Below are 12876 nucleotides of genomic sequence, written 5' to 3'. Positions count from 1 at the left end.
TTGCTGGTTTAGGTTTATATCATGTTACTAGCCAGATGTAACTGGGATGCCACAAGCTGTCACACACATTTGATCAAGCTTCACCAGGGCTGGTTGAGACCTAGTTGGCCAGTGATCCCCTGGGTTTTTGTACTACAGCAACTACTGGTTCCTACCGGGCACCTGTGACCTGGTGGTGATGTCAGTGTGAAACGTGTCGGTTTTCCAGTCAGTGTTAGTGCTCTTGTAAATCTCTGTGGAGCCAGCATTTTGTAAAATAAGGAATGGCAACGGCAGGTGGGCGTGTCAAAAGAACACGTCCACAGGTGATCATTCTCCCCAAGTGAGATTGGAGGTGATCGTAAACTAGGATAATCTGGCCTGGGGATCAAATCCAAATAAAAAACGTCACGTTTGCAACCATCATGAAAGGATGTTGAATACTTTCCCTGTTTTCATTCTCCCTAAATAGGGGACTGAGCCATAGCAATCATCCATTAAGCCAAGAGTTTCTCCGTTTACTTCTAACAGTAATGTACCACTACACATAAAACAATAATTGTTGACGATATGCATGAAAGGTGTAATTCCCGTTTCCCACTTTTGTCCATATTTGGTGTTTAACTACTGTGTATCATAGCTTCAATATGTGAAACTAAGTCTAGTTTGGCAATTAAGAATCACCAAGGCTGGACATATTTTGCTTGTGTAGAGCCTGTGTCTGGGAGACCATAGTTTCTTATAGAAATAATAAAACAAGAGCACAACATTTTAAAAAGTAAATAATTTAAATGTAATTAAAAGCAATTTAATGATGAGTTACAGTTGCTATGGCTCTGATGATCACATTATGGAGCACTGGTCTTTCCATAAACAAATCTGCAGTCTCATTTGCATGACGTCACTATGTGCTGCTTGGAAATGAACTAAGATCATTTTGGTGAATCTGATACTTTTCGTAGTTCTTGCATAATATAAGTCTTCTAATTGAAACTGTTTCTGTGAATAGTACTGTTTCTCTTTAAAAACTAAGATACACAAATGGCTTAAACAGGTAGCAAATGAATTACTGCATGGAAAAAGGTGCATAATAGGAAAACGAAAACTGAATTGTTCCTTATTGTGTGACCCCAGAAATGTCAACTGAGATCGATCAGATTCTCAGATCGATCACTTACTTGCAATCAAAAAAGCCAGATGGGTTAAATGACTTCTTCTCTTTTGTGACCTCATGTTCCTATGTTGAAGAATACCTTTGTTGAGCTGGGTTGACTTTATTGCCTTCAACACCTACTGTATAATGTCACAAGCAGATCTATATTTTCCAAATAAGTCCATTTCCTCTCCCAGAATCGGGGTTCTCACCTGCACCAAGTCTTCGGAACTGGAAGCCCTCCACTGAGGTGACATAGGAAGCTATAGAACCATCCAGAACGACCGAGTACAGGACGCTGCGGATTTCCTCTTCGTCAGAGTTGTTTTCTGATCCTACGTCAAGCTCAACAAACACAAATCCATCCAGTTTCCTAAAGACAAGCACAGCCAAACCAGGGATAAGTCCCACATCTCTGAGGAAGCCTCTTCTGCTTAAGGCTACCGTTACACTTAAATTGTCATTAAAGTCTGCTGAAATTTCAATTCCCCCAATTTTCTTTTAATTTGTACATCAATTGCTGGCAATTTAACTAACTATTACATGACTAATCAGGATTGATGAACTAGGAAAATAAGTGGACAGATGATTCCACATGCTACTCAATAACTGAAGAGACAAATGGGCACAGCACATACATAATAAATACCAACTGTGGCAAACAATAGGATCAATGGACATTATTACATTAATTTTGGGGCAATATTCCTACAAGCAATTATTAATAGTGGCCTGCAGGTCATATTTTATTGTTTTTACAGTGACTATGATCATATTTTGCACACACCTATGTATGTTTTGATTTTTATTTATTTACTGTATTTTATATTTATTTTGTATTACTGTTCGTATTCTAATGTTTTGTCTATTCTGATGTCTGTCTTTTTGCTTGTCCTGGGCTGCTGTAACACATCAATTTCCCTTCGGGATCAATAAAGTCTTATCTATCTATCTTAAGAGATGCTCTCCATGTGTTCTGGCTCGGTAGCCTATCCACAAAAACACTCTCCTGGATCCCTGAAGGTGCTGCAGCATGTGTACAGGATGATGCTCACTTGATCAGAACCACGTTGACGGTCTGTGTGCCAGGGATCTTGTTGTACTCCGATTCGAGCTGGGGGAGAAAGAAACGGACAAGCTTATCCCTCATACTTTCTTTATCTTTTGGATATGTCAGTCATCAGGAACAAGCCGACATTTTCATACTGTATATCCGTCATCTGTATTTGTTGCTGTATTAAGATTTGAAACTAATAAAAACTGGTATGTGAGAAAAGGAAAGGAGTGTGCATTTCCTTCTTCAGATAACCGTAAACTAAATATTTTTATGCCCTTTAGTTTCCTGTGTTGGTAATCTGTGATTAACAGGTTGAGGACAACAAAGGAAAACCTTAATTTTTTATGACATATTAACAGTTATTAAAAAAAAACTTTTATATGAAAGGGAGTACATTTTCAGTCTTAATATTGATCTTGATGCTTCTCAGTTACCATATGTTTTTGATCACGTAAAAGCTCATTCATTGTAATGTATTAGCATCCTGGTGACTTTTCCTTTTTTTGTTGATCAAATGTTTTTCATAAGTTCGGTATCCAAAATCCCAATGCAAAACAGTGTGTGGCCTAATCAATCATGATGTTATCTGATTTTCTCAATTTCATTCTGAATATTTTGCCTCTGATCAAAGTACTGGCCTTGTCTAGTTATATGATTTCCATGCTGCTGAAATGTCAGAATTTGAGAAAGTTTGCAAATTAGATGAGACCGCTTGGTCCATCTTTCATTCCTCTGTTTATGGCTCAATGTTCCCAGAAGTCCCTCAACTCATTTAATAAAGATCTCGACTTATTATCTTTATAAATAAGGCTGGAAAGTTAGTTCCCAGAAGACTCTTTTTCTGCTTTTTCTGTCCTAAATGCTCCTAAACCAAGTTTCCATTTGTCCTTTGTCTTGTTATTGCAATCTCAATGAGGTCCAATGTGGTCCAATGGGCTCTCTTTCCAAAACCTTTCAGGATCCTGAAAACCTGAATTCAATTCACTAACATCCAATTGTGAGTGTATCCAAGCCTCATAAGTGTTTCATACAGTATGCCTCCGGTACACCCTTTCCTGCACTTCTGAGATGTCACAATGTCAATCAGAATAGCTGTGATAGGGCCAGATGTCCCACAAACAGCTGTATGCAAAAAGTTGGGCACCCCTGGCCAAATCACATGTTCTGTTGATTTTCTAAGTGAAAAGAAGTTAACACAGCTTCTGCAGCGAACAAACTTAAACTTGACATATTTCTGCAAATGTTAATGCACAGTTACTATTTACTTGCTGAATTCAGCAGATTAAAAAATATAAAACAGTAAATGTGGCATGCACAAACATTTGGGCACCTTATCAGTCAGTACTTGGTAACAGCCCCTTTGTCAGAAATCACAGCCTAAAAACTTTTCTTGTAGCCAGCTCACAGTCTTTCCATTCTTGCTTTAGGAATTTTCTCCCCACTCTTCCTTGCAGAATGCTTCTAGTTCAGAAATATTACTAGGTCATCTTGCATGCACTGCATGTTTGAGATCTACCCACAGATTTTCAATAATATTCAAGTCTGGGGACTGCGAAGGCCATTCCAAAACCTTAATCTTTTGTTTCTCGAAGTAGTTCATGGTTGATTTTGAGGTATGTTTTAGATCATTGTCTTGTTGTAATATCCAACCTCTTTTTTTCTGTGGGACATTAGCTTCCAGGATTTGTTAATACTTAGTAGAATCCATTCTTCCCTCTAGCTGTACAATTTGTCCTGTGCCGCTGCCTGCCACACAACCCTAAAGCATAATACTGTAGATCCACCCCCATGCTTTACAGTTGCCAAGGTGTTCTTTTCTTCAAATGCTTCTCCTTTTTTTTCCCCAAACATACCTTTGGCGATTGTACCCAAAGAGTTCAATTTTTACTTCATCAGACCACAGTACAGTACTTGGTTCCAAAATGCCTCTGGCTCATCCAGGTGTTGTGTTGCATACAGTACTTCAGACGTTGACTTTTGTGATGAGATTGCAGGTTAAGTTTCCTTCCATGCAGATCATGTTTGTGCAAGCAACGATGTACAGTGGACCTGTGCACCACTACTCCTGTGCCAGCTAAACCTTCCTGCAGGGTTTTGCTTTGCGTCCCTGACCAGCCTACGAGCTGTTCTATCAGAGATTTTTCTTGGTCTTCCAGATCTTGTCTTGACTTCAACTGTTCCCCTTAACTTCCATTTCTTAATGACATTTCGGACAGTGGAAATTGCAAGCAGGAAGCGTTTAGATATCTTTTTATAGCCTTCCCCTGCTTTGTAAGAGTCAATTATCTTTATTTTCTGATCCTCAGTCAGCTGCTTAGAGGAGCCCATGGCTGTTGAGTGTAAGCACAACACCCTGATAGGTTCGAAGAGTCAGAGAATTTATTAACCTCTGAAATTGTCATCACCTGACTTCAATTAAGGTCTAAGGAGTCAATTAAGTTCCGAGACCTTACAAAAAAATAACAGTAATGGATCAACTTTTTCACATCACATTTACTGTTTTATTTTTTTTAATCTGTTAAATTCAGCACATAAATAGTAACTGTGCATTAAAATTAGCAGAAATATGTCAAGCTTAAGTTTGTTCATTGTAGAGGTTGTGTTAACTTCTTTTCACTTTGAAAATCAACAAAACAGATAATTTGGCCAGGGCTGCCCAAACGTTTGCATACAACTGTACAGCTTAAAACAGATGGATCCAGGTCAAACAGCCACATATTTTCTAAATATTAACTATCAACCAAGAATCCATCCACAGTCAATAACTGGTTTACATGAAAAATACTTTAATGACCATGATTTTGTGACTTGACTTCATTTATGATTTCACTGGGACAAAGATACAAAAACTGAAGACTTGGAAGACAGGTGTGAACACATTTGTTTGAGGAAGTCTCCATGTTGTACATTTTATACCTCAACTACACAACACTTATCATTCCAGGCAAAGCAATGTTATGTTCAATGAGTTTATTGCTTTTTGTCAGGGAAAAGAAGGAATATTATATGGTACCATATACAACAATAAATAAATGTGGACAATCATCATGGCACGAAAGACTTGGTACTTAAACAAACTGAGCAATTATTTTAGGGGATGCATATGAATTTAACATTACAAATTCTATAACAGTATAGGTTTGTATAAATGTCATTTACTAACCGTGTCCACAATAGCAGCAGAAATCTCCTCAAAAGCACTAGACAATATGTCCTCCAGTTCTGGCACATATTCAATGGAGTCCGTGAAGTTCACCAGTGCTCTGTAGTAAACTGAATAACGAGAGGAAAATAATATTACACCTTAACATGACTAGCTGATCACTTCAACAAATTTATATAAAAAATCCATGTAATATATTTAACTGGAAGCTGTATAGAACTTCAGAAATTCAACACCAGTTCTCTGCTTCCAGAGTTTTGCTGTAAAGGAAACGAATTGGTCCAGTAATCTCTGTCCAAACTCTTGACAGCGCCTCCTGAAAATTAAACAAAAAATAAAGCTCTAACATTGCAACTCCTCTGTAAACCACGACGAAGCTTTGCCATGTTTGCTGTATGGCACCAGCTGGTTTGGTATGTCAGGGTTAATATTGTAACGCATACGGCCATCAGGGTGTGTAAGAGCCGGCTTACCAGAGCAGGTGACGTCGCCGCCCTTCCCTGTGATAGCAGGACCACAGCTACTGGGCTGTAGAGAGATCTCTCTTTGGCTCACTGGGCTGGGTCCCTGCTGAGTGACGCGGGAGTCCCGGGTTCGAGCCCCCGACGATGGGGGGCCGACCTTATGTGGCAAGGGCGCCCGCCTGAACCCCGTTGCGTTGCAATATATTTCTTAACAGATCTGAGTACTACAAAAATATGTATCTTAAAGGCATAGCTAGATCTTAATTACTCTTACTCTTAATCTTTTAGAGTAACCTTTCTCTAAAATTTAGACTGGATTATGGTGTTATGTAAGTAATATAATATATCATACATATTAATAGATCTTTGTGTTTTACTAACCTTCTGCCTTTGACTGATTTTTCAATCAGTGTCAATTTGTGTACATGCAAAACGTCAGATGCCAAAATAATTGAATAGAATTTAAAAGTTCAATTTTGTTTCCAGAGGAGAAATCACCAAGCTTCTGTTTGCTCACTCACATAAACAGTAAATAATTTGTGAGCTGGGATTAGATTGTCATGAGACAGGTACTGTCAACTACTGCTACAGCAGTAATCCTGCACAGTATGAGAGGAATTGCAGGTTCAAAGCTACCATCTCTGGGATTCTGACTGAATGCCTCTAAGTCAGAATCCCCCCATAAAGTAAAGAGTTTTCTTAGAAGAATAAAAAGTTATGTAAAAAGAAAAGCCAATAACATACAACAAAATACAAGCCAACCAGATTTGTTAAAAAACACGATTACAAGTGGCTAAATTTCAGTTAATCAAAGTGTCTACATATTTTAATCAGTTTATTAGATATAAACTATTAGAGCTGTATGTAGGTTAAACAGTGGTTGTTATACTCTGTGGAATTAAAACACTAGTATAGTGTTCTGCCTGTGGTGACGGGGGCATTTTTCATAACACTGACAGACTTTTCTGTAACTGCAATGCCTAGTTTTCTTAAAATGCCCTGTTTACAAAAAGTGTATTTACTTTTTCCTGTTCCATATGACCTCGGGTGAAATGCAAACACTTTATTCATCTTTAAACTCAAAAAGGAAACATCTCATACGTCCTGAGAAGTTCTTTCTCAGTGCCATTTGATTTGGATTCTTTCCGGAACACTTAAGCATTAAGCAGTACCTGATGCCAGAATCTGATAATAGAAGGAAAAGTAATCAAATGAATGTGAAATAAATGAGTTGCACCTTTAAAAAAATGAGAAAAAATAAATAAATTGTGTAACTTTTCTTGTGTTAAAATGAAAATATTTTAGATTTTGTATGGAAATCTAACACATTCTTATCATAGTGACCTTACGGGTTTTGCAAGTCAAAATATAGGCTCCTTTCATTGTTTTATAGTGTGAGAGCAAACATATTTGTTCCATTCTTTCTTTCTATTTCCATATGACACTTTCTTTTCTGTCTGTCTTGATAGTCTCATAGTGATATTACGGTCTGTTGATCCAGTTGGCAACATTAACATTATCACCATGTCTGTGTTCAAAATGCACTTCACAGCTGGCTCAACACAGGAATACCAGGAGGAAAAGAACATTGCTTAATGCTGTCTGATGTTATGGATTATATGGGCATAGGAAGGGCTAGAAGTGAGTGGAGGTCATTCTGTCCATCTAGTTTGATTAGGGACATCTGGAGCACGTTCAGAAGGCCTGTTTTTACATGCACATACTGTACAGACATACAGGCCAAAGGATTCCACTTTCAGCTCTTAGCAAGGCCTTGCCAAATAAGTCAGTGCACAGGGCTTGAGACTTTCCAAGAAAAAAAAAAGATGACATCATTGAGCACAAAGCGAAGGCGCGCCTGTGAGCACAGCCTGAGTCATGCCCCCGCTCTGCAGCATCAAACATCTTGCAAACAAGGAGCTGAATGATTCTCGATGAGGAACTGCATTCCCCCCACACCGACAAAATCAAACTCGCATGTCTCAAGGGCGGTCTGAAAGGCTGGCTGTTAAAAGTATGTGTATGTCAGAGGAAAGGCACAACTGACGCTCTTCGAGCTTTTTGAAAGCAGTTTGCAGCTTTTCAGAACGAGTCGGATTCCCTACAGCAAGCGTTTGCTTTGTTGATTTGAAGGTTCCGTTGCATGGCAACAGTTTATCAAGGCAGGAATTATAGGGATTGCAAGGAAACAAGTGATAATCTGAGATTTTAAATAACCACCAAGCAGCTAGATTTGAGAACAAGATCCGAAATTTTCCACAATATGCAGACTGAGTACATTATCCAAGACTAGGGATAGCAGGGAAGACGAGGCGAAGACACCTGAAAATAACTCAGTCCCTTAAAATGGCCCATTCACACACAGCTGGCAATATCCAGGAAAAGTGGGATTGGCCGCCTTTTTTTTTGTTTGCTTGCCTTGGTCAGAGAGGAAGTCAACATTTGCATTCTTTCTTACAGTCTGCTGCTACCTGTCACGGCACTTGTGAAGTGTCATGTTTTAGGAGGCTCAAAAAGAACGGTTATTTCTTCAATTGCTCCCTCTCATCTCCTGCTCATAATACCTGGCAAGGTTAAAGACACACTCCACATTAGGTCTCACCCACTCTCCGAGTCCTATGAATTTCCTGCTGTTACAAACTCCATATCCATAAAAATCAAGTGAAGAACGAAGTCTCCTCCAACTACTGTGTTTGTTCACAGATCCAAATTTTACTACACAGCTTTGTCCAAAATATAAACAAATAGCTCCGCATTACACATTGCATTTGTGGTTTTTGTTCAACTGGATCTCCACTTAAATATGACTATTTCTCGTTTTAGTCCCCCTAACCTCTCTGTTGTGATTTTAGTGGGCAGTCCTTCCTGTGGACCTCAATTCCAAACTAATGGAATTCTTTTCCACAGGAACGTGAATTGTGGATGTTAAATTGATATCCTTAAGATTTTTAAGTATTTAGATCCCAAGATGCTCTTAAGTCAACTCCAATGTCCCATCTGAATTTCAGTTTAGTCTTACCCAATCAAACCTACTGAAATTTGTCCTCAGTTAAAGAGGTCAAGAACTTTTCCATTTTTGACTTTTTGCCAAGGAATGTCTATCAAGCATTACCCAGGTGAGTGCAGTATTTAGACAGAGGATGGAGCTACTGTAGTTCTCTCCTGCAGGTTTTGTGTTAAAAAAGGTGCTCTTCAATTTTCAAGCAACCATCTTTTATTGAAATTAATTTTAGATCAATGAAGTAATCTGCCATACTGTACCTTTAACTGAGTTTGAAGACTTGCGAAGCTCAGAATTCCTTTCAGGTTAAAATAAGCGTGCTGGTTACAAATACATCTTTCAGTACCATTCAGTTTGGAAAATTTAAGAAGAAGTTTTAAGACTTCAAGATGTGAGAATCCTTAAAGTGATTTTGACAGATACTGAAATTGAATCAGGAAATCATGAAATGAACCTCCAATAAAGATAGCACAGAACATTTAAGATTTCTTACGGTATATACAAATACATTGGAAAAGAACAGAAAATCATATTAGGGCCAACTAGCTTTTAAACATGTGAACCCAGAAGGCCTGGATCAGTGATGAGATGGTATTGAGGAGTATCCAACCTTTAACGTTAAAAGAGACTGTTAAGACCACAGAAACAGAGTGATCTTCAAAAAGTTACCAGTAATGCAAACCCATTATCACTCCAAAAGAATTTACAAGACTTTATCAAACTCTGACGTGTGGTATAGAGTAAATAAATTATAGGAAGAGGCTTTGAAATACTTTTCTGTTAAATAATTTATTTGAACCTGCCAGGCAGTATTTATTTATGTATCTTATTTAAGAGCTGACTGACCTTTGAGGGAATGATGACTGATTTTTAGAGTTTGGTTGTAGTTAATGTGGGTGTTACTGTGGAGCCTTATTTTAGAAGTGTATTACTGGTGTTCTTTTTGAGATCCAAGTTCTCTGTAATTAGGTCTGGGCTGCAGTGGGAGGTTGTGCTGTAGTCGTCACTGTGCTATTTTGTTTGTCAGTGAAGCATTAAATTACATGTAATATTTTATTGTTGTAAAAGCATTGTGTAAACTGATTACTAACACTCCATAACAAATATCTTCAACCTACATCTGCTGTGACCTACTATGCCTTCCTCCAAATCTTTTTCTAGATCTCTTCGTCATTCCTTCTCTTATGCTACATTACCTTTGCTTTCTGCCCTGTCTTTCTCACACCTGAAGAAGGCTCCATGACCAAAACATTTTTTTTCTTCTCTTTTCAGCATGGAATAAACCTATTACTTGTTCCTTTATATATAATACCTATGAACTCTCATGAGATTTTTCCTGTCAAAATCTTGGGTTTCAAAACTGTTATAAACTGGTGTCTTTTATTTTCCAAAACTTAATTGAGTATGAATGAGCCCAGGTACTATACAGTTCTGGTTAAGGCCTTAAGCTAAAAGCAATCCAGCAGAAATTGTCCATGACTTGCAAGAAGTTTACACCTAGAATTTTCAATGCCTTTTTTTTACCAATGTCTGCAAGACTGTGTCCCCACGCAAATCACAACTACAATGAGTGTGAGCGACACCATGTGGTCAAGGCGGAGAAGTAACCAGACACAGTCACACAAGCTTTCACATCCGCTGCTCATGGGAATCCTCCACACAAACGGTCTCACCCCAATCACCAGCTGGAGGCAAGCCCCTCAAACATCACCGATCTAACCCTTCTTCCAATCACTTCCAAACCTACTTAAGCTTTCTCCATTTCACTGAACATCGTTCGGGATTGTCAGCTTCTTCGGGAACTTCCTGCCTCGCTTGGATAAACCTTTGGAACTTGCCTTTGGATATTCTAACCCAGAACTCACCTCCGACCTTGACCTCGTCTAGCGTTTTGGATTTGTCTGCCTTTCTCCTTTTGGATAACCTCTGGTATCGAACCCGGAATTCGCCCTCGACTACGTCTCTGCCTAACGTTTTCATCATCAGAAATCTCTCCTGACTCAGCTCCCCAACTCAGCACAGAGTTCCTCACTCAAACAACAACGCGGCTTCTTACACAAGCAGGCTGTGAGATAAGGAATCCACACTGACACTGATGTAATTCTGGAGAAAGTGCTACAAAATGTATCCAGTTGAGAAAAAAAAATTGTCTAACAACCAGAAAGCCAACAAAATGAAAGAAGAAGAAATAATTCCACATTTAGTGCAAGCACAGTAATGGTCAACTGAAGATATTGCAAAATAAAAGAACGTTTCGGGATGCAAACATTGATGCATGTAAAGGCACATTTCTGTAACACACAGGATAAGTGTCCTTCAGCGTGTTTATAAAGATGATATTTCCCCAACTTTGTGAATCAACATATTCTGTTGGCAGCTTATGTCCTCATACTCCTTGCTTCAAGCACTCTGAACTGTGAAACTCTCCATGCCATTGTGTATTCCATTTATACATCTTTCCAGTAGAAATCTGTGTCTAATAACCTCTGTAACACAATAAAAAATGGTGTTACCTTCCAATATGCCGACATCAATTGCAACAATCAGCATAATCTATAACAAACAGCCTTTGGTTGTCAAAGTTTAAAAACAACTTCTTTACAGCATCTGCTGAATAGTTGATCTTTTAATGGTAATTTTGCTTGCCATAACAATTCAGAGTAATTTCCCCTGTATTTCTGCATGGAATGGCTCACTTGATCACTCAAAATCTGGTCTGCTCCAGATTTAAATTGAAGCAGCACAAAGAGAATTTAAGGCATTCATATGCAGGAATAAAACAATCCAACGCCAATCTTTTGAAATTAATCTGGGGAAAATGGGCACATTTCAGCAAATGAAGTGTTGTCTGAATGGCTACATATTTCGTTGTGCGATTAAAGGGTGCTGGGCTTATCCTGGCATTTTAATGTGTCCTGCTGCGGTAGAAAGCCAGTTACATCTGTGCAGGGCAGGGCAGGTTAGGTTTGAGTGAGTGCATTTGATTACAGGGCTTCACTTTACAAAGCTTCATCTAATCAGGGCCTCGCCTTGAGAGGCAGATTCTAAAGGCCTTGGATCACTTTTTCCATTAGGGAAAGCCCCAACTGGCAGTGAGAGGGCGGGCATCTGAAAAAAAAAAAAAAGCTGGTGGAAAAAATGCATTCCAAATGCTTAATTCACAAAATTATATTCCTATTAAAGCCATGTAGAACTGTAGAGGCTTTGTCAGAAGCAGTGACCTAAACACTGAAGGCCCTGTCCTGAAGACAAAGGCCTAATTGAGCCGTGAATGTCGCTACTTCTTTCATGTGACCTTTGAACCCCTCCCCCCAAACCCCTTAAGGGTATCGTGTGCCTGCAAGTGAGAATGGATCACATCCATGTTTTCAAGTCCAGGGCATTTCTGAGCTTTTGTAGCCGCGCAGCAGGGATGCAGGGGTCATTGTTTGCGAGTTGCCTTTTGGCTTCCACAATGGCAAAGGACACCCATTTCTGGAGGAGTTATCACATCCAGCTGTGATTTACAAATTACAGCCAAACAGCTGGGGGAAAAAAAAACCCTTATATATATATAAACTTGCTTGAGCCAGGTCAGGCAAAGAGTAAAATCTGGCTTGAGGATTACTCACTGTCTCCTATCCTCCCTAATGTTCATAGTATTTGTGTCTCAATGGTGTCTATCCATTCACAAATATGTATAGACATTGCCAAAGTATCTTCTTTTTTTTACTATCTTCTAAGAAGATAGTAAGGGCTACAAAAAAGATTATTCTGCCCATCGTTTTAATCTGCTTTTTAGAATCTCACCGTGCATTTTTGCACGGAATGATCAATGACAATTCATCATCTTTAGTTCCAGACATGAGACAAGTGCAGGCACCAATTAATTGGCACTGGAAAATGTTCTGGGTCCAATTGAAAATAGTACTGCAAAGAAATGCTATACATGTTTACAGACTCAGTGTAAAAGTGGCAGGGAGCAGAAGCAGACAATAAAAGCAATCAAACAGTTGGGAACACAAGGAAAGAAATGGATGAACATTTTCCTCACCTATCTGCACTGACTTAGCCAACGTT

At 38.9% G+C, this 12876-nt stretch overlaps 1 protein-coding gene across 13 annotated transcripts in view; it reads right to left on the bottom strand.

Annotated features, from left to right (window-relative positions):
• Positions 1 to 12876, bottom strand: part of hspg2 (heparan sulfate proteoglycan 2) — a 222900-nt gene that overhangs the window by 127194 nt on the left and 82830 nt on the right. For all 13 annotated transcript variants that reach the window (XM_069183859.1, XM_069183863.1, XM_069183864.1 and 10 more), the window contains 3 exons: positions 5353 to 5462; positions 2188 to 2246; positions 1345 to 1505 (listed from right to left, as the gene is read on the bottom strand). In XM_069183859.1, the coding sequence (XP_069039960.1) occupies positions 1345 to 1505; positions 2188 to 2246; positions 5353 to 5462 (330 nt within the window). The remainder of the gene's footprint in view (positions 1 to 1344; positions 1506 to 2187; positions 2247 to 5352; positions 5463 to 12876) is intronic.

This window comes from Lepisosteus oculatus, chromosome 25 (genome assembly GCF_040954835.1).
Source record: "Lepisosteus oculatus isolate fLepOcu1 chromosome 25, fLepOcu1.hap2, whole genome shotgun sequence".
NCBI lineage: Eukaryota > Metazoa > Chordata > Actinopteri > Semionotiformes > Lepisosteidae > Lepisosteus > Lepisosteus oculatus.
This window is presented reverse-complemented; position numbering and strand designations above follow the sequence as displayed.